Raw genomic sequence first — 27387 nt, forward strand, 5'->3', positions numbered from 1 at the left:
TATTCTTCAGGATTATTCCAACCTATTACCACTGTGTTCAAACCTCATACACCCCAGCCAGCCTCTTTTCTCAATCATCTTCTCTGCCTCCTGCTTTAGAGAATTTAGAAGGCATCAGAGGGAAACTTCCTCCAACTTCCAACCTTATCTACGAATCTACGGTAGTCATCTCTTCCTCCTGCTATAACACAAAAGGTGGCCAGGTTACACACTTAAATCCAGTCGCCACTCCTACCTATATTCTGGACCCTATTTCCCTTCTGCCTTGTCAATGGGTCTAAATTCATTGATTTTCCCATCCCATCTTTTAACCTTTATTTCCACTTCTCCCTCTTCACTGACTCCTCCCTTCCATTATCATGTTTAAATCTTTATTTGCTTATCTTTTCCACTTATAAACAAAGCCACAATTGCCCATCTCTTGCCACCACTTTCTCTTCTAAAATTATTCTTCCGACTCTATCCAAGCTTCTTGCAAATTCCCTCTGTCTCCTTCAATACCTATTTTTCAGCCTCACAAATCTATCTGGCATTTGCTTTCATCACTACAGGAAAGAATCTTGTCACAGTCATCTATGAAGATTATGCCACCAAATTCAATGAGTACCTGTGATTCCTTGTGATGTTTGACTTTTCAGTACCGCTGACACTTGTGACCACCTCCTTTTCAAACTCTCTCTGCCCTTGGCTTCCATGAGCATTCTTATGGCTCAGGCCTGGCCTCACTTCTCCTTTCCTCCTGGGTGATCTCAGTCATCCCCATGGCTTAGATACCAACAACACACTAATGACTTCCAAACATTTACTGAGGCCAGACTTTATTTCTCCATTCCAGACTCTTACCTGCAAATTCTCACTTCACATTTCCACTTGGATGTTTTACAAGCACCTTAAAATTAACGTGCTCAAAACCGAACTTAGCGTTTTTCATTAAAAAAAAAAAAAAAATTTTTTTTTTTTTTTCCCTATTTCAAACTTACTTCACTGCTCAGGTCATTAATCTGGAGGTCATTCAGCCACCCCTAATTGCCTTCTCTCTCACCCTTACCCCTTGTCTCCTACACAACATCTGCCCAAATCATTTCAAAACTCTTCTCTGCATTACTACTACCACTAGCCTGACTTAAGCCATCATCACCTCTTTGGACAACGACCATACCTTCCTAACTGCTCTCTCTACATCTATTTGTTCCTTACAGCAAACCATTCTCTTCTGCAAGGTCCTCCATAACCTGGTCTCTTATCTCTCACTCCTAAATTCTTCACTCTAGCTAATCTGGAATTCTTTCAATTTTTAAAAAATATCATGAGCTCTCTTGCCCAAGAATTCAACCACGCTATTTCCGGAGCACCCTTCCTTACTCTCACCATTCTTTGCCTGCTATTATTCATCCTTCAGTTTCACCTTAGACATCAATCACTTCCTGAATGACTCCCGCCCTCCTCCATCATCTTCACTCGCTGCTGTGAGTACTCTATCAGATGCTTTGGCACCAACCTAGTCTACAGCTTGCTTAGTATTACTTACCACACTCAAATTAGTTAATACCTGTTTCCTTCTGCAGAGCTAAGTCTATAACCTCAAGAATCCTGGTATTTACAAGCCATGATATGCCCACAACCGAAGCAAAATTCCAGGCACAAGGTAGGAACTTAATATTTGTTGACTGAATGACCTCTAGTTTCTAACCATCACATACTATTTCTTAAAGATTTAACTATTCAAACCCAGAGTTTAAGAATATAGAGCATTTAATTAATGAGGAAAAAGTTCTTGTTTGAGCCCAAGCTATCTGAAGCAAAAAGAGATTTCTTCAATGTCCTGATTTATTATTTTTAAAACAATAAATGGAACATATACTATGTGCTTATTTGTCCGAATATGCACATATTTCCTATATACTGTCCTATAGGGTCGCTATGAGTCGGAATCAACTCAATGGCAACGGGTTTTTATGGGTTTGTTTGAATATAAAAATGTTTCCTTTCACTAAAAACAGTGATATTCCAAGGAAGTATACTGTATTAATCTTGTGGTTTATAATACCTCCATGCACACCTTCACACACCCAGGTTTGAAAGGTTAATGCATGAAAACAAAAACAAACCCGTTGCCGTCGAGCTGACTCTGACTCATAGTGACCCCACACTACAGAAGAGAACTGCCCCACAGGGTTTCCCAGGAGCAGCTGGCGGATTCAAACTGCCCATCTCTTGGTTAGTACCCGCATGCTTAACCACAGTACCAATGCTCATCCTTGCTTCTGAGCTTTCACTTAATGAATCACACACCTACAGGTCTAATTTTAAAATTCACATTCCTCAAAAACTTGTAAAAGGATCAACATAGCATTTAATAAATTTGACTTGGGTTAGTCATTAGCACAATTCTCTCTCAAAGGATAGGTTAAGAAACTGCTGAAAGTTCAAATGGTTTTAAGATACTGCCCTATCCTCCATGAATTTATCATCTAATAGAGGAAGTAAGATATGTACTATCATTACTACCAAGCAAAAAGGTAAAGGCTAATAAATATCCTAAAAAGAAAAAATGTTAATAGTTTATATATATGAAATAATATACATAAACTGATTCATACATACAATTTTATATTACAGTTTACCTTAAGTACCCTAAGAATTTGGTTAACCTCAAAGATTTATATCAACTGTTTACAAACCTCTTCTCCTTGATTTATCTGCTCCTTTGTTCTTTCTTTTGTTTCCATAATATACGAGTAATCTTCCTTCATCTGTTCAAGTTGGGTTGCTTTCATGAAGAACTGTATCAACAATAAAAACAAAGGAACAATAAAAACTTGTAAAGAACTGTAAAAAAGGAATCTGGTCTCTAAAAAATAACTTTAGACCAATTACGTAAAAAGCCACTAAAAACATACTTAAGCAGGTACAGATAAACACAAAAGAACACGTCTTATTTCAGATGCAAAATTTGTTTACTTAACCTGCTATGTTCACAATTACATGTTCATTGCAAAAGCTCTTAAAAATCCATGGGGAAAAAAAAATATCTTTTGGTGTGATAGGTCCCATTTTGAAAGCTTATTTTCATTGATTCTTCCACTCTTCAGGTAAAACCAACATTTGCATTTTTGATCATAGCCGAGCTCAAATTTTTAGAATAGGAAATATCAAAACCCATTAAAAAAGTTAGACAAATAAATTTTAATAGGAATCAAATATTTTGTTTGCTTTTTAATATTAAAATAGTTTAGGGTTTAAAAGTTATTATATATGTATGGCCAATTGTTCCCTTCCTTAAAGATTAGTATTGGAAAATAACCCAAAAAGTGAAAATAAGAATTTACCAAGGAAATTACATTCCCATCCAACTTAACAATTTCCTAATTTAGTCCTATGATATTACTTGAAATAGCTGGCTTTAAAAAAAAAATCCATTATGTGAACAAGAGTAATGTTTGGTATTTACACTGAGTCTATAAATGTATTCTTTTTTGGCAGGTTTATATTTACTTTGGTGCCCCTTACTTTGTATTTGTCTCCCTCATTTTTAGACTGCAAGAACTGCTTGCTCATCTCTTGTGTTAAAACAGAAACTGGATTATCTACCTGAAACAAACAAACAAAAAGATCATTTTTTTTAATATTTCACTCTAGAGCTTTAAAGTTAAATGAACTAAAATACATACTATAATTGACCTATGGAGCAATCAAGGAGGCTGAGCACTAGCCAAAGTTTACAGCATTAAGGTAAACATATAAAAAGAAAATGTTAGAAATTTTTAACACAGAGAAAATGTTTCAAATTTTTATGATAACAAAATAAATAAATACTATTGTTGTTGTTAGCTGTCGATTCGGCTCCAACTCACAGTGGTCCCGTGTACAACAGAATGCAGTGTCTCCTGGTCATGCACCATCTTCACAAGTCCATCCTTGTGGCCACTGTGTATTTTCAGTGCCTCCCAACTCAGGGGGCTCATCTTCCAGCACTGTATCAGACAACATTCTGTTGTGCCATAGGGTTTTCACTGGCTAATTTTCAGAAGTAGCTCATAAGGCCTTTCTTCCAAGTCTGTCTTAATCTGGAATCTCTGCTGAAACCTGTCCACCATGATGACCCTGCTGGTTAGTATTTGAAAAACCAGTGGCATAGTTTCCAGCCTCAAAGCAACACACCAAGCTGCCACAGTATGACAAAGTGGCAGGCGGGTGGTGAAGTAATACTATTGTCAGTGGACTCAAACGTGAAGTTGGGCACAGGACCAGGCAACGTTTCCTCCTGTTATACATAGGTCACCATAAGCTGGAGCTGACTTGATGGCAACTAATAACAACAACATCATCAAAATGAAATATTCTGCCATCACATGAAGGCACAGGCACAAGAATGTCCTGAAGAAGCTTTTTCGTTAGAAAATTTTTCGTTTCTTCCACCTGTTTTATAGAATATCACTATTATGCTACTGTTTAATCACAGAAAAAGAGAGTGGGAAAATAACAGGATGGGAGTTAGCTGACCTGGGTTCCTATTCTGGCTCTGTCTCCAACCTCCTAGAAAGCCTTGGGCAAGCTGGTTATCATATTTTTTGCAAATAACGCGTCCTCACATATAATGCGCAGCATAGCTCGCTTACGAAAATACCAAGAAGGGGGTTGCGTGGTTGGTAAAAAATGTATAACACATACGTTATTTGCATACAATATGGTAGCTTCTCCAATTAAACACAAAAAATGCCCAATTGGTTATTTCCAGTCAGAATTATGACTAGTATTTTTCTTATTGCAGTTCTTCAAATTTTCCATTTGTCTTCATTTATTTATGAGGATATTTTGAAACAAATGGAAATACTGTGTTTTTGTTTTTTTTTTTTTGGAGGGGGAGTCATTTTATGTAAGCCATTAGCTGAATTAAACTGCCTTTGGCTAGCAAGTTAAGACTATCAAAGTATAGCTGGAAAAGATAAAAGAAAAAACTTGTTTCAAAAAGGTTCAGGGTTGTTGCTCAATTATCTTTGGTAGTAAGCAATTTAGATTTTAGAAAAGAACCTTGTTCACAGGCTACAGATCAATTATTTAAACTAGAATAAATGCTGATTCAGTATAAATGAAAATTTTAAACCCCTTCATTTTTACTATCAGAAAAATGCTATACCAATGGTTTAAAAATACCTTTTAAGTAAAATGATGGGTCTACCTTCCGAGATAATGAAAAGCACTTACGCAGTTATTAAGCAACCTCTACATATATCACATTTTTCAGACTATATAGGTAGACCAGACTGACTGCCAGGTTTTTTACAATGCCTGCCTGAAAGTTTCATTTCACACTATACCTGACTTTTTAATAGTAAAACCTAATGGGCGAGCTTTAAAGAGAGGCATTTAATCACCAAATTTGGATTAACGGCTTCACCAAAGTTCATATTCTTTTCTCTACACTCTTGGTCCTTTCTGAAACGGCGTTCCTAGTCCCTAAACTACTCTAGAGATTCTTTAAGAAACTTGTAGCTTAACCTGTCAGGACCCCAGAGCAAGCAAAAGACAAGCATCAACAAGTGAACTTCAGAGGAAGGATAAGCAGGCAAAGGGACAAATATGAGCAAGTACTTAAAGAATTACTCTCTTCCTGCCTAGCTACCTAGACCAGCACTGTCTATTAGAAATATAATGTGTAACCCACACATATAATTTTAAATTTTCTAGTAGCCACGTTTATAAAAAAAAAAAAAATAGGTAAAATTTTAGTAATACACTTTTAATCTACAACATATGAAATGTTATCGTTTTTAACATGTAATCATTACAAAAAATTGCACTATTCCTTTGTATTATGTCTTCAAAATCCAGTGTGGTTTTTTTTTTAATGTGCTTTAAGTGAAAGTTTACAATTCAAGTCAGTTTCTCATACAAAAACTTATACACACGTTGTCATGTGATCTTAGCTGCTCACCCTACAACGTGACAGCTCACTCCTTCTCTCCACCCTGTATTTCCTGTGTCCATTCAACCAGCTCCTGTCTCCCTCTGCCTGCTCACCTCACCTCCAGACAGGAACTGCCCATATAGTCTCATATGTCTACTTCAGCCAAGAAGCACACTCCTCGCCAGTATCATTTTATGTCTTATAGTCCAGTCTAATCTTTGTCTGAAGAGTTGGCTTTGAGAATGGTTTTAGTTTTGGACTAACAGAGAGTCTGGGCCTCTGGGGTCCCTCCAGTCTCAGTCAGATCATTAAGTCTGGTCGTTTCACTATAATTTGAGGTCTGACCAGTGTGTATTTTGAAGCATATCTCAATTCAGGCTACCCACATTTCAAGTGCTCAATATCCACCTGTGTCTACTGGCTACTGTATTGGACAGCACAGCTCTAAACCTTCCATATTTTAAACAATGAACATTTAGTTGTGAACTAACTGAACCATGGAAGAAGAGGACTAAAGAGATTATAATAACAATCTTCAAATATTTCAAGAGAGAATTAATGTTTTATATTCCTAAAGAGAGTGGTAGCTTAGAGAAACAGGCTTCATTAGCCTTTCCACATAATGAGAACTTTCTAATAAGTACAACTGTCCACAGAGCAATAAGAAGCCTCCAGCAGAGGTGACCTCCCCACCACAATCCATTCCAGCACAAACTAAAGTAACATTTGGTGGGGATTCCACATAGAGTAAGCATGGAATGTGGAAACTATACTGGGTGCCCTTCAAGATTCTCCCTAAACCTATGATTCTATAAACTCTAACTTTTGGTTTCCTGATCTTGCTTAATAAATTGAATTCCACTATCCTGTATTCCAGTCTGAAGGTGATCTGCTGTATCTGCTTGTCTCTAGATTTTAATAATTATTCTTCTAACCCTGCATAGTCTATTATGGAAGCCATTAGCCACATCTGACTATTTTTATTTAAAAATTGAACTCCTCAGTCATACTAGCCACATTTCAAGTGCTCAATAGCTACACGTGGCTAGTGGTTACCTCAATGGGTAACCACTACCCATTTCTACCATCACAGAAAGTTCTTCTGACAACTTTGTTCTAAGCCAAACTGAGAAAGTGATCCATACTCTTAATTGTTCTTTTTCCTTGATGACTAGTCTTGGTGTTCTTAAAAGTGGAATGAGGTAGCATTGTACAACGAATAGAACACTAAATGAAACAGAGCTTCCTGAGTCCTAATCCAGGCTGTACCAGTAACCACCTAGACAACCTAGCCAAAATCAAAAAAACCATTGTCGCCAAGTTGACTCCGACTCATAGCCACTCTATAGGACAGAGTAGAGCTGCGCTGTAGGGTTTCCAAGGAGCAGCTGGTAGATTCAAACTGCTGATCTTTTGGTTAGAAGTCAAGCTCTGAACCACTGCGCCACCAGGGTTCCAAGTACAAATAAGTTCACTTTTTCTGATTCCCAGTTTCTCACCTGCAAAATAAAGGGTGAGGGTCTGGATTAGACGACCTCTAAAGACAATGCCAATGTTAATGTCCTAAGACTGTATGTGCCCTATTTCTAATTAACTCTGCCAAAGCATCTCAGCAAAAGGACCCAAGCCTTGTCCCTACAGCTGTGATTAATAACTCCAAAAAGCATAGAAAAATGGTTTATCTTTCTGGAATAAATGTGCTTTCTTGAAGAATTTAGCAACCAAGTTTAGGAAACTATGATGCTGTTCTGAGTACGGTAGCAGAGACTAATGCAACGTTACAGCCTTATTAACACAAATGTAGAACATACAGGTACAGACTAGATGTTCTGAACTGCTCTATCAAATTAAAGATGTTACATATGTTGAAAATTTCTGTTGAGTTAGTAAATCTTAAAGACCTTCATTAATAATAATTATACATATCCATCCCAGTGGTCAACCTACTTAAAAAAGGCCATTTTAATTCATTCTATACTATAAGTGAAATCACAACAAAAAACCAGTTGCATGAATTAATCTGAAACACAAATTTGACAATTACCTGTATGTTAAAATGATCAAGAATTGCAATCAGCTCTTCTTTCTTAGTAGAAACCACAGCCCCTGGTTATGAGAAATGTAATAAAATATGTTTTATTATGGCAATAACACTGTTTCTAGGACAATAATATAGAAATAAATATTTATAAAATGTAAATATTAAGAAAGGTACCACTGAGGTACACATAAACCTGAACGAACTAGGGTTGCCTTCTAATCATGGCACAAGTACAAGAGTAGGAATCAGCACACAGATGCAGTGATAGTGCCCTTCTTCTTCCCATGGCTAAACATTGTGCTCCTCACTATCTCTTCTTTTCAGTAACTTTTAATATCTACCTCTTCCTTTATGTCATTTTCCACATTTTGGTAGCTATCTCTTTCCACATGCTATACAAACTACAGAGGAAAAAGGGGGTCCACAAGAACAAAGTGGCATATAGCCTGTTTCAAACCAACAACAATTCTTCTAACTGTGGATTTGCTTCTAGAATGGTAGGACAACTATGTTAACATATGAACATACACCTCATACGTAGTACGGACAAATCAATCACCTCACAAGAAAGAGGCTGCAGAAGACTGACAAGTTTCCTTTCAATGAATACCAGCACAATCACTTACTCTTTTTAATTGGATATTTACTAATATTTTATACGAAATAAAAAGAAATTCACGACAAACCTGTTGCACTTTTTAGTTTATAAGATCGGCTTCCATCCATACTGATGTGCTGTTGCACAATTATAGAGTCACCATAAACGTTTGCCCTGTACGCGTCATCTCCTCTGTTCCTTAACGTTACTGAGATATCTGCTGAGCTAAAACAATGAGAGTAAGCTAAGTCACATGCAGGTAGACTGCAATGACAATACTAGGTCCTTACTTAGAATTTTCAAATATTTTTAAACCCCCCAAGTAATTTGACTAATCCATTTGAAAATTAGCTTTCTATCAGCAACTGATAGCTGTTTGTCTACTACAGAATGATGTTAAAGGTATTATGTCTAATAAAATAGTAAAGCTGGGATTAAGAAAAAGCTTTATAAGGGGAGATAAGAGGGTAGAGGGGGTCAGAAGTGGCCGAATGGACACGAGAAGAGGGAGTGGAGGGAAGGAATGTACTGTCTCATTAGGGTGAGAGCAACTAGGAGTATTTTGCAAGGTGTTTATAAATTTTTGTATGAGAGCCCGACCTGATTCGTAAATTTTCACTTAACGTACAATAAAAATAAAAAAGAAAAAGCTTTATAAAAGATACTTGCCTATTCTATCCATAACAGAAATACCACATTCACACAAAAAACATAAAATTTTGGTCACTGTAAATTGCATGGATAAGTAATATATTTTGCTACGGGGATTGTGCAGTAATATAATGCTACTCTGAATTCCATAATAAAGTATCATGCTAACAGTAGGCCTTTAAGAATCTACTGATGAAGTAAAAATTGTAGTAAAGTAACATTTTCCAACAGGATTAGAAACAATTTTAATTTTTCGATTACAATAAAAAAAGCAAATTATATGATCCTAAGAAATGTAAAATAAATCTCAAATTTTTTAAAGCTTTGTTGATATCACAAAAGATTTAAAAATAGTACTATAATGCAGCTAAACACACATGCGAATGTTAAGAGTGTAAATCTTCCCAACTGATAGCCTCTGTTACAGTTTTTAAAGTTTGAAAGCTTAAAACATGATAGTCATGTATATTTTAAGATATTATACTGAAAAATCAATCTCTATTAAATTTCAGTTTACATTTCAAGCTGTTTTTCTTCTCTAACTTCTGTTAAAATAAGATTTTGTAGAAAAGAGAGAAAAGAGGTGTTGATGCAGGACAACAGTATATACATCTTATAATTTCCTTAAACATAAAAGGAGACAAGCACCACAGGCTACACGACCCCCAGACCAAAAGAACTAAATGGTGCCCAGCTGCCACTACTGACCATTCTGACCAGAATCACAATAAAGGGTCCCAGGCAGAGTGGGAGAAAAACGTAGAACAAAAAATCAAATTCGTAAAAATTAAGATCAGACTTACTGGCCTGGTAGAGACTGGAGGAACCCCCCAAGACTATGGCCCGAAGATGCCCCTCTGTCTTGGAACTGTAGCCATTCCCAGAAACTACCTTCTAACCAAGAAACAGACAGGCCTATAAAATAAATGGTAAGACCTAAAAAGAATGTGTTCTGTGGAACAAACAATTACATGAAACCAAAAGGGCAACACTTGCCCAAAAGTAAAGGTGAAAAGACAGGAAAGGGTAGAAAAGCCAGACAAAAGCAAACGGGGAACCGAGGGCAAAGTGCCGACACAGTGTGGGGATGGCAACCAACATTACGAAACATTTTGTGTACAATTTGTTGAATGTGAAATTAATTTGCTTTGTAAATTTTCACCAAAACACAGTATTAAAAAAAAAAGGTAGTTAATATTTTATCTGGTTCATATGAGCATCTTCCAGTATGCTAAACTCCTCAAATGTAAAACTGTTTTAATTAGTAATTAAATAGAATCTTTACTAGAACACACCTGCTTTCATGAATTTGTAATTGGACTACCAAACTGTTCCCGTATGCAGGAAATTTGGAAAAAAATACTGAAGATGAACTTCACTGTACAATACTGATATTCCAGTAGACACACTGAGGTATTTGCTTAGCTCTTGCTTCCCCATTCTCGTCTTTGCAAGTGCCCTATCAGAAAGAGGGGACTGAGAAAGATGTATCTTCACAAAGTAATGCCTCCTGATAAGAGCTGGGCTGTTAACCAAGAGATTGGCAGTTCAAATCCACTAGCTGCTCCTTGGAAACCCTATGGGGCAGTTCTACTCTGTCCTTTAGGGTCAACTTGACGACGACGGGTTTGGTTTAGTTATGCTGCCCTCCAAGGATTGAGCTAGACATAAAAACCTGACCCTAACTGAGCCAAACAGATTCTCTTCCATAAAAATTCAAATTAAAGGCCCCATAACAGTTAAATGGGGAAGACAGTCTTTTTAACAAATGGTGCTGGCATAACTGGATATCTATCTGCAAAAAAACGAAACAAGACCCATACCTCACTCCATGTACGAAAACGAGCTCAAAATGGATCAAAGACCTAAAATCTAAAACGATAAAGATCATGGAAGAAAAAATAGGGACAATGTTAGGAGCCCTAATACATGGCATAAACAGTATACAAAACATTACTAACAATGCAGAAGGAAAACTAGATAACTGGGGGCTCCTAAAAATCAAACACCTATGCCCATCCAAAGACTTCACCAAAAGAGCAAAAAGATTACCTACAGATTGGGAAAAAGTTTTTAGCTATGACATTTCCGATTAGCACCTGATCTGTAAAATCTATACGATGCTGCAAAAACTCAACTACAAGAAGACAAATAACCCAATTAAAAAATGGGCATAAAGAAGACATTCAGGTAGCTAACAGATACATGAGGAAATGCTCATGATCATTAGCCATTAGAGAAATGCAAATCAAAACCACAATGAGATTTCATCTCACTCCAACAGAGCTGGCATTAATCCAAAAAACACAAAACAATAAATGTTTGAGAGGCTGTGGAGAGACTGGAACACTTATACACTGCTGGTGGGAATGTAAAATGGTACATCCACTTTGGAAATTGATTTGGCGCTTCCTTAAAAAGCTAGAAGTAGAACTACCATACGATCCAGCAAACCTACTCCTTGGAATATATCCTAGAGAAATAAAAGCCTTTACACAAACAGACATATGCACACCCATGTTCACTACAGCACTGTTTACAATAGCAAAAAGATGGAAGCAACCAAGGTGCCCATCAACGGATGAATGGATAAATTATGGTATATTCACACAATGGAATACTGTGCATCGATAAAGAACAATGATGAATCTGTGAAACATTTCATAACATGGAGGAACCTGGAACACATTATGCTGAGTGAAATGAGTCGGCTGCAAAAGAACAAATATTGTATAAGACCACTACTATAAGAACTCTAGAAATAGCTTAAACAGAGAAGAAAATATTCTTCGATGGTTACGAAAAGGGGGAGGCCAGGAGAGGAATATTCACTAATTAGATAGTAGATAAGAACTACTTTAGGTGATGGGAAAGACAACACACAATACAGGTAAGGTCAGCACAACTGGACTAAACCAAAACTAAAGAAGTTTCCGGAATAAACTGAATGCTTCGAAGGCCATGGTTTCAGGGGACATCTAAGTCAACTGGCATAATAAAATCTATTAAGAAAACATTCTGCATCCCACTTTGGAGGTGGCGTCTGGGGTCTTAAACGCTAGCAAGCGGCCATCTAAGATGCATTAATTGGTCTCAACCCACCTGGATCAAAGGAGAATGAAGAACACCAAGGACACAAGGTGATTACGAGCCCAAGAGATAGAAAGGGCCACATAAACCAGAGGCTACATCAGCCTGAGACTGGAAGAACTAGATGGTGCCTGGCTACAACCGATGACTGCCCTGTCAGGCAATACAACAGAGAACCCCTGAGAGAGCAAGAGAGCAGTGGGATGCAGACCCCAAATTCTCATAAAAAGACCAGACTTAATGGTCTGACTGAGACTAGAAGGACCCTGGTGGTCATGGCCCCCAGACCTTCTGTTGGCCCAGGACAGGAACCATTCCCAAAGCCAACTCTTCAGACAGGGATTGGACTGGATAATGGGTTGAGTGGGACGCTGGTAAGGAGTGAGCTTCTTGGATCAGGTGGACACTTGAGACTACGCTGGCATCTCCTGCCTGGTGGGGAGATGAGAGGGCAGAGGGGGTTAGATGCTGGCAAAATGGACACAAAAAGAGAGAGTTGGGGGAGGGAGCAGGCTGTCTCATTGGGGGAGAGCAATTGGGAGTATGTAGCAAGGTGTATATAAGTTTTTGTGTGAGACACTGACTGGATTTGTAAACTTGCATTTAAAGCACAATAAAAAAAAAAAAAAGCCAAAAACAAAAAATTCAAATTAAGAAAAACGGGTAAAATCCAAATAAAGTCTGTAGTTTAGTTGATAATACTGTATCAATGTTAACTGCAACACTTCTGTAAATCTAAAATTATTTGGAAATAGAAAGTTTTCGTCAAAAAACTGATGAACAAGTAGAAAAGACTGCAGAGAGCAGCAGGAGCATACAGCAATAAGATCTTAGGAAAGCACCTAGACAGGGACACAAACTCACAGATATTGGTAGAGTGAATCAGAGACACAGAGAATGCAGAAGCACTTCTCTACATTTGCACAAACACACACACACAGACAATATGACATAAATGTCTGCACACATGGACACAAAGAGTGACAGAGACTTAGCTAGAGAATAAGACCAAACATTGATATTCCAGAGACAATGAAAGAGAAACACAGTCACATACCCACACCCTTGTCTTATGGAGAGAGAGGAAGGAGAGCACAGAACAGCCAAATAAGTAAGGAAGGTGGGGTGAGAGGGAGGTGGTACAGAGGAAGAGTGCAGGATGTACCCAAGGAAGGGAGAGGGAGACAGAGGCCCAGAGACAAAGACACAGAGAAAGGCAGAAACACCAAAATAAAGACCCAGAGACAGAAGATACTTGGTTCTTGAGTTTGTCAATTCTGGTCCCTCATGAGACCCAGCTGCACATCTATTCTATATATATCCCTACATTTTTATGACTAATGCCTTTTTCCTAAATCTACCTTGAGCGGTTTGCTATGCTTTTATCAACAACACTGAAGACAAACAGGGTCCTGAAAAGTTATAAATAACGGGATTTTTCAATAACTCCTCAAGTTGATACCAATGAAAAGCCATGGTTTGAGAACCACTAACGTGTGATAGGGGAAGGAAAGGTAGCCTACAAAATGAAGCTAAAAAATATTTTACTGCATTAACTAGTGTGGCCCAAGCCATAGTATCTTCAATCGCCTCACATGCAAGTAAAAGCTGGACAATGAATAAGGAAGACTGAAGAACTGACACATTTGAATTATGGTGTTGGTGAAGAATATTGAATATGCCATGGACTGCCAGAAGAAAGAACAAACCTGTCTCAGAAGAAGTATAGCCAGAATGCTCCTTAGAAGCGAGGATGGCAAGACTTCGTCTCATGTACTTTGGACACATTATCAGGAGACCAGTCCCTGGAGGACATCATGCTTGGTAGAGGGTCAACAAAAAACAGGAAGACCCTCAATGGGATGGACTGACACAGTGGCTCCAACAATGGGCTCAAACATGAGGATGGCACATGACTGGGTAGTGTTTTGTTCTGTTGTACATATAGATAGGGTCACTATGTGTCAGAACTAACCCAACAGCACTTAGCAACAACAAAGTATGATCATCTAATATTAAGTGTATACACCTTGTGAAAACATCTTAAAAATAAAACGATTACATATATTTCCTCTCTACATTATCAAACATGTCACTTGATTACCAAGTATCTCCTTTATTTAATCTTTATTCCTAGCTACTCCTTGCATTTGAGAACTTTTTAGAAAGAACTTCAGAGGCATTGGTATCTTGCTGTTATATGAATTTAATAAATATAAGGAAGGTTCTTTAAAAAAAAATTAAAAGTCTCAGAATAACAAACTACTCAAAAAACTTGTGCAAGGAGACAGGGACAACTTGAGCTGAACGTTAATTCTGCTTTCTCCCCCACCATAGTGATGTGGTCTTTGCTGACACCGAATCTGGATCAAGAGTTGTAAAGCCCAACATCTGGAAATACAAGAGACCCTTAAATAGAAAGACAGACTGTCAGTGTGAGTTCTTTCAAGATGAAAGCATAAACCAGCAGTGCCACAGTAAGAATGTGGCTTCTTTCTCACCTGACAGAACCTATCTGCACAGAGGTAACTGGCAGCAGCACACATACAGGAAACAAGGAAGAAGATTTTAAAAAGCCAGGTAAGAATATGATGCATTTGCTCTTCCTCTGGGTAGTCAGCTCATCTGCAGTAAGTTCTGTATCCTTCGCTAAATAAACAGGGAATGTACAGCAAGGGTATAAGTTCTCAGCCCTCTACAACCTACTCACAATGCCACAGGTGTCAAAAGTAGGATTGGTGCAAAGATCCCAACACCACCAGGGCTAGTATTAGGAAGGCTGAGGGAGGAAGATTGAACATGTTCAAGGAGAATCCGAAGAGCAAGGAGCATGAGACCTTGGATCACTGACAGGTTTTCATGGGAGGAGGCATATTAGGAGAATTCCTTCACCGTCCCTGGACCACCGGAAAGGGCTGGTAGATAATCGAAGGGCTGAGTCCCGGCTAAGGTGTCCCAGGGCACTGTATTCTGGCTTCTCCTAACCGTATTAGTGAAGCAACTCCAAGGAGAACTGAAACCAGACCCTGACATGGGGACACTAATGTTTGAAGGGGAGTATAGAGGGGGTGAGAAGTCCTTTAGACTCCTCAATCCTGTGCCAGACTGACAGACATACTTCAGAAAGAATGGAACAGCTGCACAGATTTTAGATGCAGGACAGAGTAAAGACAGAACTGAAAACCTCAGTGAACCGATTCAGCATAAAAGTGACAAAAGAATCAGAGGCTATAAAAGAGTGAACTTTTACAGATAACCAAATATTTTAAATGAGGAAGGGAATGATAATAGTAATATTAATGAGTTTAGAAAAGCTCTGTTTTTAGCTACTTTTTCAGACTAAATCAATAAAGAGGAAATTAAGCTATAAACTATTAGTAACTCTGTTTTCAAATATTGTTTTTTTCCCTCTACAGATAGCTGTGTCCTTGAAAGTTGGTGACTTGTCTAAGCCAGCTCCTTTTTTTTTTTAAGTGGTTTTCAGCAAACGGGTCCTACAAAAAAAGTTTTTGCTTTGGTCCAGGCAGGTACTTTCCAAAAGGAAAAATATCAGAAAGTAATTAACTGAGACATAAAACATTTAATGGTACATAAAAAGCAATTTCTTCCTGAAGCTTTAATTTGAAAAATCAATGTGTTATCTGGCCAGGTAGACTAGACGATTATTTAGACAAATGAGAAATGGATAATTAAATATAATGAATTGAAATAGAATCCGGACCATTAAGGTTATAAGGTTATAATAACTAATTCTTTACTTCAGACATATTTTTGTTTAAGGAGGAAAGAACTTGGTAAGTTGGAGCCCAAAGAAGATAAGTGGTGACAAAATATGTTAGGGAACTGTTATCAAATAGTTCTTTTCCAAGGCCACATGTATGGAAAATTATTTTCTGTGTCTTTTCTCCCCTTCTTTTGAGTCAAACTGAAACCTTCACTCAGGGTTAAGATTCCTAAGGCTTCTGAGCAATATATAAGTAGCTCCCAATCCTGATTCACATCCCAGCCCCTCTCCTTTTATTTTTTAATAATAATTTTAAAATAAAAGGAAAAGTTAAATGTTAAAAAGTTCATATATATATATATAAAAGGATAACATTGTTAATTATCAATGTTTCAAAATTTCTAGGCACTGGCCACATGAAAGAGGAACGAGCAGTGAGAATAGCCTCACACTGGGAGCTGGTACAACCAAGTTTGGGACATCTAGTTGTTACCAGAAAAAAGGATGCCTTCTGAGGTACCCACAGTAGTACTAAAAAGAATAAAGTTGAGATCGGTGTAAAGACAGGGCTGCTAGTAGGCAAAACGCCCTGAGTCCATAATGGACAACTGATATATAGCTACGGGAAGGCAGTGTATAACAAAAATGTAAAACCAAAGAAGGTGGCTATATGGCCATTTATCAAGGGTCAAGATGTACCACAATCAGACTTGTGATTACAGTCTTCATATAAATCCTCATTGGTGGAATCATCTGGGTAAAGGCTGTAAAATCAAAATCAGAGGGTGGAATACTTTCTTTGGAGTTTCTGGAGAGCTAGAGGCAGAAATTTTGTGCAAGGACCTTGGCTCATCAGCGACTGCTGTCACCACTATCACATTAATGTGGCTGATGTTGGGTTTGGGTTAAGACCCAGGAAAAGTCCAATGTTCATAAATATTCTCTTAAACAGAAGTATATAGATTTATCACTGGTAGTTCTTCCAGAAAGGTAATAGAAGCTTGAGTGTTACATGGGCAGAGTGACATGGCAGTAATTTACGCAAGCTGTCTGTCTGGAAAAGACAGCGGGCAGCAGTGGGCCATGTTGGAAACAAGGGGCAAGAGAAAGGAATGAAAAGATAGGATACCTTTGTTCCTGTTCTGAGAAGACACTACATTTCTGGTAATGTCTACACGAACTGCAAATCTAAAGTAGCTGCTTCTTACTAAAGAACTGAAAATACATGTAGAAAGCAAACACTTACTTCTGACCATCTTTCACAAAACCTTTTAAAGACGATCCTCTGTTTGTAGCAATTGCTTTTCCACCAAGACCAACTATGAGAGCTGTGAGTACTGCACTCTTCCCACCTAAAGGAACAAGTATTGAAACATGACATTAAAAAGAAGAGAGAAAAGGTTAATCCTTACAGTTTAATACAAAAAGGTTTCAGAATGGAAATCTGAATTGGTCTTACCCTGAAATAAATTTTAGAACACAATTATATTTTTCTTCCAGTGATGAACTAGCAAACTTAAAAAAAAAAAGTTGTATGTATCCTGAAATATTTAATGTCTGCTATTAGAAAAAAAATTAGCATACTTTAAGAACCAAATTATTGCCACTAATAAGGAAATGGGAAAAATGGTTGTGGTATCTTTCTATCCTGAAACTTATTATCATCATCATGGTCCATTGGCTTCTTAAATGAACTAATCCCTCTGTGTACACATGCTGCTGTTGTTAGCTGCTGTCCAGTTGATTCTGACTCACGGCGACCCCATACGTGCACGGTAGAACTGTATTCCACCATTTTTAAGGCTGTGATCTTTCAGAACCAGATCACCTGGCCTTAACTCCGAGGTGCCCCTGGGAGGTTTGAACTGCCGGCCTTTACGTTACTAGCATAGTGCTTAACCACTTGCACCACCTTTTTTTGTAAGTTCTCAGAACTCAGAAACTATTTTTAACAACCATAGAATATAAGCTCCATGTGGACAGAAATGTTGTTTAATTCCATGCTGTATTCCCAATATCAGCACATAACAGGCACTCAAATATTTTTTAATAAACGAACTCAAGTGGTAAAAATTAGTGAAATCAGACGTTTTATGCCATATTTAAACAATTATTCCTAATTTGAGTATTACTCATTTTCTAGCTCTTTGAAAGGTACACTTTTTATCCTAACAGACACAAAATATCACATGCTGAAATTTCAACATCTGTAACAACTACCCAGAATGTGGTAACCATTTTCTGAACTCCATAATCAACCATTCTAATAATTAACTCTTATTAGCCATTATCCTTCACAGTATATTCCAAGTTAACCAAAACCACCACTTCAGTTCCTGGAATGTCTTTCAAGTTCCTATTCTAACCTTCCTCCTTTTCTTCATTATCAGCACCACGCTCTAACTAAGCTACCGGCCAGCTCTTTTCTTCATTATCAAATTCACTGTCTCCACTAATTCCATTATTTCCTCTTAAGTTTTATTAATAAAACCACTGTTTCAAAAGTGAAGAAAAAAAAAAGGGAAGAAGGAAGAAAAATCCTAACTGTAGAACCCATCAGTCTTTCTTCCTAACTGTCCTATGTGGCCTCTCCGTAGCATGGATACTTTTCAGTCCGTTCCCTCCTTCTAAAAATACTTTTCTGTCTTATTCCTGTTCTCAAGGGGAATTTTTTCAGTCTCTCTCCATTAAGAGTGATGTTGTCTGTTGGTTTTGTATAAATACCCTTTATTATGTCGAAGAATTGTTCTTCTATTCCTATCACAACTCCTATTTAACACTGTGCTAGAAGTCCTAGCTACAGCAATAAGGCAAGAAAAAGAAATCAATGGCATCCAAATTGGTAAAAAAGTAGTAAAACTGTCCCTATTTGCAGATATGATACTATACATAGAAAACTCAAATGACTCAACAAGAAAACCACTGGAACTAATAGAAAGATTTGGCAAAGTAGCAGCATACAAGATAAACATACAAAAATCAGTTGGATTCCTACACACCAATAAAGAGAACAATGAAAAGGAAATCATGAAAACAATACCATTTATAATAGCCCCTGAAAAAATAAAATACTAAGGAATAAATCTAACCAGAAATGTAAAAGACCTATATAAAGAAAACTACAAAACACTATTTCAGGAAACCAAAACAGACCTACATAAATGGAAAAACATACCATCTCACGGATAAGTAGACTCAACATTGTGAAAATATCAATTCTACCCAAAGGAATCTACGAAAACAATGCAATTCCAAACCAAATACCAAGAGCATTCTTTGAAGAGATGGAAAAACTAATCATTAACTTTATATGAAAAGGGAAGAGGCCCTAGATAAGTAAAGTATTACTGAAGAAGAAGAAAGTAGGAGGACTCATACTACCTGACCTCAGAGCCCACTATACAGCTACAGTAGTAAAACAGCCTGGTACTGGTACGACAACAAATACATTGACCAATGGAACAGAATTGAGAACCCAGATGTAAATTCATCTACTACCATCACCTGATCTTCAATAAAGACCCAAAGTCCATCATATGGGGAAAAGACAGTCTTTTTAACAAATGGTGCCGGCAAAATTGGAATGTCCATCTGTAAAAATACGAAACAGGATCCATACCTCACACCACACACAAAAACTAATTCAAAATGGACCAAAGACCTAAATATAAAACCAAAAAGTATAAAGATCATAGAAGAAAAAATAGGATCAATGCTGGAGGCCCTAATACATGGCATTAACAGGATACAAACCATAACTAACAACACACAAACTCCAGAAGATAGGCTAGATAACTGGGATCTTCTAAAAATTAAACACTTTTGCTCATTAAAAGACTTCACCAAAAGAATAAAAAGAGAAACTAGAGACTGGGGAAAAAAAATTTGGCTATTATAAACCTGACAAAGGTCTAATCTCTAAAATCTGCAGGAAAATCCAAAACCTCTACAACGAAAGACAAATAATCTAATTAAAAAATGGGCAAAGGAAATGAACAGATACTTCACCAAAGAACATATTCAAGCAGCTAACAGACACATGAGGAAATGCTTGCCATCACTAGCCACTAAAGAAATGCAAATCAAAACCACAGTGAAATACCATCTCACCCAGGCATTACTCGGCAAGAATCAACAAAAACCAGAAAATAACAAATGTTGAAGAGGCGGTGGGGAGACTGGAACTCTTATGCGCTGCAGGTGGGAATGCAAAATGGTATAACCATTTTGGAAAACGATATGGGGCTTCCTCAGAAAGCTAGAAATAGAAATACCATATGATCCAGCAATCCCACTCCTAGGTATACATCCTAGAGACCTAAGTGCCGTCACACAAATAGACCATCTGCACACCCATGTTCACTGCAGCATTGTTCACAACAGCAAAAAGATGGAAACAACCTAGATGCCCATCAACCAATGAATGGATAAACAAACTATGGTACATATACAAAATGCAGTACTACCCAATGACAAAGAACAATGGTAAATCTGCAAAGCATTTCACAACATGGATGGATCTGGAGGATATTATGCTGAGTGACGTAAGTCAATCACAAAAGGCCATATATTATGAGACCACTAGTATAAAAACTCATGACAAGGTTTACACACAAAAAGAAACAATCTTTGATGGTTATGGGGGTGGGAGGGGTGTAGATGGATAGTCACTAAATAGACAATAGTTAAGTGGTAACTTTGCTGAAAGGTAAGAGTAAACAATACTGGGGAAGCCAGTACAACTTGTCCAAGGCAAGGTCATGGAAGTTCCATAAACATATGCAAACTCCCTGAGGGACCAAATTACAGAGTTGAGGGCTGTGAGGACCATGGTCTTGAGGAACATTTAGCTCAAATGGCATAACACAGTTTATGAAGAAAATGTTCTATGTTCTACTTTGATGAGTAGCGTCTGGGATCTTTAAACCTTCTGAGCAGCCACCTAAGATATTCCACTGGTCTCACCGTGTCTGGAGCAAGGGAGAATGAAGAAAACCAAAGACACAAGGGAAATATTAGTCCAAAGAACTCATGGAGCACAACTACCACGGCGTCCACCAGACTGAGTACAGTACAACTAGATGGTGCTCTGCTACCACCACCTGCTGCTCTGACAGGGATCACAATAGAGAGTTCCAGACAGAGCTGGAGAAAAATGTAGAACAAAATTCTAAATTATAAAAAAAGACCAGACTTACTGGCCTGACAGAGACTGGAGAAACCCTCAAACTATGGTCCCCAGACACCCTTTTAGCTCAGTAATGAAGTCATTCCTGAGATTCGGCCTTCAGCCAAAGATCAGACAGGCCCATAAAACAAAACGAGACTAAGGGGCACACAAGCCCAGGGGCAAGGACGAGAAGGTAGGAGTGCGCAAAAAAGCTGGTAACAGGGAACCCAAGGTCGAGGAGGGGAGAGTGTTGACGTGTCATGAGGTTGGTAACCAACATCGCAAAACAATGTGTGTACTAATTGTTTAATGAAAAGCTGGTTTGTTCTGTAAACCTTCATTTAAAGTACAATAAGAAAAAAATAAAAGTATTTTTCTTCTTGACTGAATGGTAAAGTAGAGAAAACAAAGAGCTACAAGTAAATGGACAGTGCAGCTACACACACCTAGTTTCATATTCTAGCATTGTCACTAGTTAGTGGGTTCTGGCATGCCTCCTCTTCATGTAAACTGTCTCAGTCAAGTTCTCGACACTTCCTGCATGGCCAACCTATGACCAGAGCTGACTAACTGGTCTTTCTGCCTCTTATGCTTCCCCCTTCTAGCCTATCCTCTACAAATTTAGCCAGTTTGTTTCACAAATTAAGCACGTCATCCCTTTATCCAAAAACTTTAACTACCTTCCCACTGACTTCTGAATATAATCTCAAAATCTTTCTCCTGAGATTCAAGATCCTCGGTACTGTGGTCTACAATATGACTCACCATATCAGCTTTTGCCCCTCTCTACCATCTACCACATGATAAAGCCATATAAAGTTATTAACCACTCCCCAGACACATCTACTTCTATCCCTCCAAACCTTTGCTGATGAGCAATCTTTTGCCTAAAACATCTCAGCTTCTTCTTCCACAATGAGAATCTGCAACTTTCATTCAAGAGCTAGCATAAATACCACATTCTCTTACTTAAAGCTTTCAGTGGCCACAACAGTGAGAATTAGTCATTGTCACTTTTGGGTTCCCAATGCACATTATTTATGCTATAACTTTAGATGAGGTAAGGTACAAGGCTGCGTCCGTTGTAATGAGGACTGGTGGCCATTTTGTGAAACAAATTCCAAGGTAGATGGATTCAAAAAAATAAGCAGGAGGTATCTACTCAATAAATAACGAACCCAGAGTTGACTCAATATTTTCTTAAAGTGTAGACTGGCAGTAAATATACCACGAGTTATAAATCTAAAAATCAAAGACTTACCAGTACTATAACAGAAGTCACCTATTTGAAAAATTTAATGCACTCTAATCTCAAAGTACTGCTCAAAGTAAAACTAGAAGAAGGGCAAAAACACTTACTTCCATTGTTTCCAACGACAAAGTTAACATTTGAACCAAATCTAAAGGGTCCAAGCATGGAATGACACATGAAGTTTTTTAGCTGAATACTTTCAATTATTCCAACTTCCGCTGCAGTCTATTAATAAAAAAAGCAATGAGGAAAACAATCAGTCTATCTAATTCACAAACTATAATCACTATTCTATAATCATCCAAACATTTACTGGTAGGAAAAAGACCAGCAGTACTATCAACGAAAAAAATTACAGAAAGCGAGTAACTTTAACTTCAACTAATGAGTAAAGTAAAATGAAAGGAGAACCTTTTCGATTACTATATTAACTTAATGGGACAAATAAACTGAATTCCCAAATTAAGTCACGACTTATTAGAATCTTTCTAAAAGACTTAATAGTGACATTTCGAACCAAATAACTTTTTGTTTAAGGGGGTTTCATACGCATTGTAGAATGTTTAGCAGCATTCCTAGTTCTACCCACTAGATGTCAGTAGCACACACAGTGCCTCCCAGCTGTGACAACTAAACATGTATCCAGACACTGCTAAATGTCCTGAGGGGCAAAGTCTCCCCTGGTTGAGAAGCACTGGTGTAGTCAAACTTCCTGTGAAATACAGAACTCTGTTTACAGCATCCACCTACAGTTTGAACACAGAATTCATTATGACATGACAGTCCAATTCATAAATGGTCAAGTCAAAGAGAGGGTACATGTTCTTAAAAGGCAAAGGCTGCTTTTGACATTCTGTGTCTGCCACTTACTATGAAAATTGTATGATTTTCAGCAATGTATAAAAAATTTACAGTTTCCTAATTTGTAAACTGGGAATAATAATTCCTATATTGTAGGGATATGTCAAGATTAAATTAGATAAAGTTTACAAACGTTTTACTCAAAAGTTTGGCACACAGTGGTCACGTGCACTTTGTAGTTATCTATTAGTAGAATAAATCAACCATATTTTACCAGACAATCCTTCAAAGTTTTTTGAAGACCACTTTAATGTCTCCAGTTATTTTAATGATTTCTAAAAAAAGTCCTGTTTGTGTGTTGCTGTGATGCTGGAAGCTATGCCACCAGTATTCAGATACCAGCAGGGTCACCCATGGAGGACAGGTTTCAGCTGAGCTTCCAGAATAAGGCAGACTAGGAAGAAGGACCTGGCAGTCTACTTCTGAAAAGCATTAGCCGGTGAAAACCTTATGAATAGTAGCGGAGCATTGTCTGATACAGTGCTGGAAGATGAGCCCCCCAGGTTGGAAGGCACTCAAAAGATGACTGGGAAAGAGCTGTCTCCTCAAAGTAGAGTTGATCTTAATGACGTGGATGGAGTAAAGCTTTCAGGACCTTCATTTGCTGATGTGGCAAGACTCAAAATAAGAAGAAACAACTGCAAACATCCATTAATAATCGGAACCTGGAATGTACAAAGTATGAATCTAGGAAAATTAGAAATCGTCAAAAATGAAATGGAACGCATAAACGTCGATATCCTAGGCATTAGTGAACTGAAATGGACTGGTATTGGCCATTTTGAATCAGACAATCATATAGTCTACTATGCTGGGAATGACAACTTGAACAGGAATGGTGTTGCATTAATCACCAAAAAGAGCATTTCAAGATCTATCCTGAAGTACAATGCTGTCAGTGATGGGATAATATCCATATGCCTACAAGGAAGACCTGTTAATACAACTATTATTCAAATATACGCACCAACCACTAAGGCCAAAGATGAAAAAATAGAAGATTTTTATAAGCTTCTGCAGTCTGAAATTGATCAAACATGCAATCAGGATGCATCGACAGTTACTGGTGATTTTAATGCAAAAGTTGGAAATGAAGAAGGATCAGTAGTTGGAAAATATGGCCTTGGTAACAGAAACAATGCCGGAGATCGAATAACAGAATTGTGCAAGACCGACTTCTTTGCTGCGAATACCTTCTTTCATCAACATAAACGGCGACTACACACATGGACCTCACCAGATGGAGCACACAGAAATCAAATTGACTACATCTGTGGAAAGAGATGATGGAAAAGCTCAATATCATCAGTCAGAACAAGGCCAGGGGCCGACTGTGGAACAGACCATCAATTGCTCATATGCAAGTTCAAGCTGAAACTGAAGAAAATCAGAGCAAGTCCACAAGAGCCAAAATATGACCTTGAGTATATCCCACCTGAATTTAGAGACCATCTCAAGAACAGACTTGATGCACTGAACACTGGTGACCGAAAACCGGATGAGTTGTGGAATGACATCAAGGACATCATCCATGAAGAAAGCAAGAGGTCATTGAAAAGACAGGAAAGAAAGAAAAGACCAAGATGGATGTCGGAGGAGACTCTGAAACTTGCTCTCGAACATCAAGCAGCTAAAGCAAAAGGAAGAAAAGATGAAGTAAAAGAACTGAACAGAAGATTTCAAAGCGCGGCTCAAGAAGACAAAGTAAAGTATTATAATGACATGTGCAAAGAGCTGGAAATGGAAAACCAAAAGGGAAAAAAACTCACTCGGTGTTTCTCAAGCTGAAAGAACTAAAGAAAAAATTCGAGCCTCGAGTTGCAGTAGTGAAGGATTCTATAAGGAAAATACTAAATGACGCAGGAAGCATCAAAAGAAGATGGAAGGAATACACAGAGTCATTATTCCAAAAAGAATTAGTCGACGATCAACCATTTCAAGAGGTGGCACATGATCAGGAACCGATGGTACTGAAAGAAGAAGCCCAAGATGCCCTAAAGGCATTGGCAAAAAACAAGGCTCCAGGAATTGAAGGAATATCAATTGAGATGTTTCAACAAACAGATGCAGCGCTGGAGGTGCTCACTCATCTATGCCAAGAAATATGGAAGACAGCTTCCTGGCCAACTGACTGGAAGAGATCCACATTTATGCCTATTCCCAAGAAAGGTGATCCAACCGAATGTGGAAATTATAGAACAATATCATTAATATTGCACACTGGCAAAATTTTGCTGAAGGTCATTCAAAAATGGCTTCAGCAGTATATCGACAGGGAACTACCAGAAATTCAGGCTGGTTTCAGAAGAGGATGTGGAACCAGGGATATCATTGCTGATATCAGATGGATCCTGGCTGAAAACAGAATACCAGAAGGATGTTTACCTGTGTTTTATTGACTATGCAAAGGCATTCGACTGTGTGGATCATAACAAATTATAGATAAGACAGCGAAGAATGGGAATTCCAGAACACTTAATTGTGCTCATGAGGAAACTTTACAGACCAAGAGGTGTTTGTTTGGACATAACAAGGGGATACTAATTGGTTTAAAGTCAGGAAAGGTATGCGCCAGGGTTGTATGCTTTCACCATATCTATTCAATCTGTATGCTGAGCAAACCAGGGTTGTATGCTTTCACCATACCTATTCAATCTGTATGCTGAGCAAATAATCCGAGAAGCTGGACTACATGAAGAAGAACGGGGCATCAGGATTGGTGGAAGACTCGTTAACAACCTGCGTTATGCAGATGACACAACCTTGCTTGCTGAAAGTGAAGAGGACTTGAAGCACTTACTAATGAAAATCAAAGACCACAGCCTTCAGTATGGACTGCACCTCAACATAAAGAAAACACAAATCCTTACAACTGGACCAATGAGCAACATCATGATAAATGGAGAAAAGATTGAAGTTGTGAAGGATTTCATTTTACTTGGATCCACAATCAACACCCATGCAAGCAGCAGTCAAGAAATCAAGATGCCTTGCATTGGGTAAATCTGCTGCAAAAGACCTCTTTAAAGTGTTGAAGAGCAAAGATGTCACCTTGAAGACTAAGGTGCGCCTGACCCAAGCCATGGTATTTTCAATTGCATCATATGCATGTGAAAGCTGGACACTGAATAAGGAAGATCGAAGAAGAACTGATGCCTTTGAATTGTGGTGTTGGCGAAGAATATTGAATATACCATGGACTGCCAGAAGAACAAATAAATCTGCCTTAGAAGAAGTACAACCAGAATGTTCCTTAGAAGCAAGGATGGCAAGACCACGTCTTACATACTTTGGACATGTTGTCAGGAGGAATCAGTATTTGGAGAAGGACATCATGCTTGGCAAAGTACAGGGTCAGCGGAAAAGAGGAAGACCCTCAACGAGGTGGATTGACACAGTGGCTGCAACAGTGGGCTTAAGCGTAAGGACTGTAAGGATGGCGCAGGACCTGGCAGTGTTTCTTTCTGTTGTGCATAGGGTCACTATGAGTCGGAGCCGACTCGACGGCACCTAACAACAACAACAACAACAAAAACTCCTAGGCTCTCTTCTTCTGGACAGGTATCTTATTAAAAAGTAGAAAATATTTATGTTCTGGTATGAGTAGAATATAGAAAATCGTGGCTAAAAGGACTTTTTAAATTAAATTTTAATGTACGAAATCTTGAGATAATTGTAAATTCACATGCAGTGGCAAATTACAGTGTTCTGTGTGCACTCTACCCAGTTTCTGCCATTGGCAACATCTTGCAAACCTATAGGATATCACAACCAGGATACTGACATGGAGACAGTCGAGGTACAGAGCATTTCTATCACAAAGATCCCTCATATGGCCCCACCCAAACAAACTCTACAAATCTGTTCTCTATTTCTCTAATTTTGTCATTTCAAGAATGCTACATAAATGAACTATACAGGATGAAATTCTGGTGGACTGGCTTTTTTTCACCCAGTATAATTCTCTAAAGATTCATACAGGTTGTTGCCCATTTTGATTTCTTTGTGGTGTTCCACAGTATGGATGTACTAAAGTTTGTTTAACCATTCACCCACTGAATGATATCTGCATTGTTTCCAGTTTTTCGCTGT

General features: G+C 38.0%; 1 protein-coding gene across 3 annotated transcripts in view; it reads right to left on the reverse strand.

The window, feature by feature from the left end:
• The window catches only part of SMC6 (structural maintenance of chromosomes 6), an 85922-nt gene that overhangs the window by 46462 nt on the left and 12073 nt on the right, over positions 1-27387 (reverse strand). For 2 of the 3 annotated variants that reach the window (XM_064295054.1, XM_064295056.1), the window contains 6 exons: positions 22542-22659; positions 17259-17364; positions 8636-8772; positions 7953-8014; positions 3511-3591; positions 2682-2783 (listed from right to left, as the gene is read on the reverse strand). In XM_064295054.1, the coding sequence (XP_064151124.1) occupies positions 2682-2783; positions 3511-3591; positions 7953-8014; positions 8636-8772; positions 17259-17364; positions 22542-22659 (606 nt within the window). The remainder of the gene's footprint in view (positions 1-2681; positions 2784-3510; positions 3592-7952; positions 8015-8635; positions 8773-17258; positions 17365-22541; positions 22660-27387) is intronic. The other variant, XM_064295055.1, reaches the window with a different exon arrangement.

This window comes from Loxodonta africana, chromosome 12 (genome assembly GCF_030014295.1).
Source record: "Loxodonta africana isolate mLoxAfr1 chromosome 12, mLoxAfr1.hap2, whole genome shotgun sequence".
Classification (NCBI taxonomy): domain Eukaryota; kingdom Metazoa; phylum Chordata; class Mammalia; order Proboscidea; family Elephantidae; genus Loxodonta; species Loxodonta africana.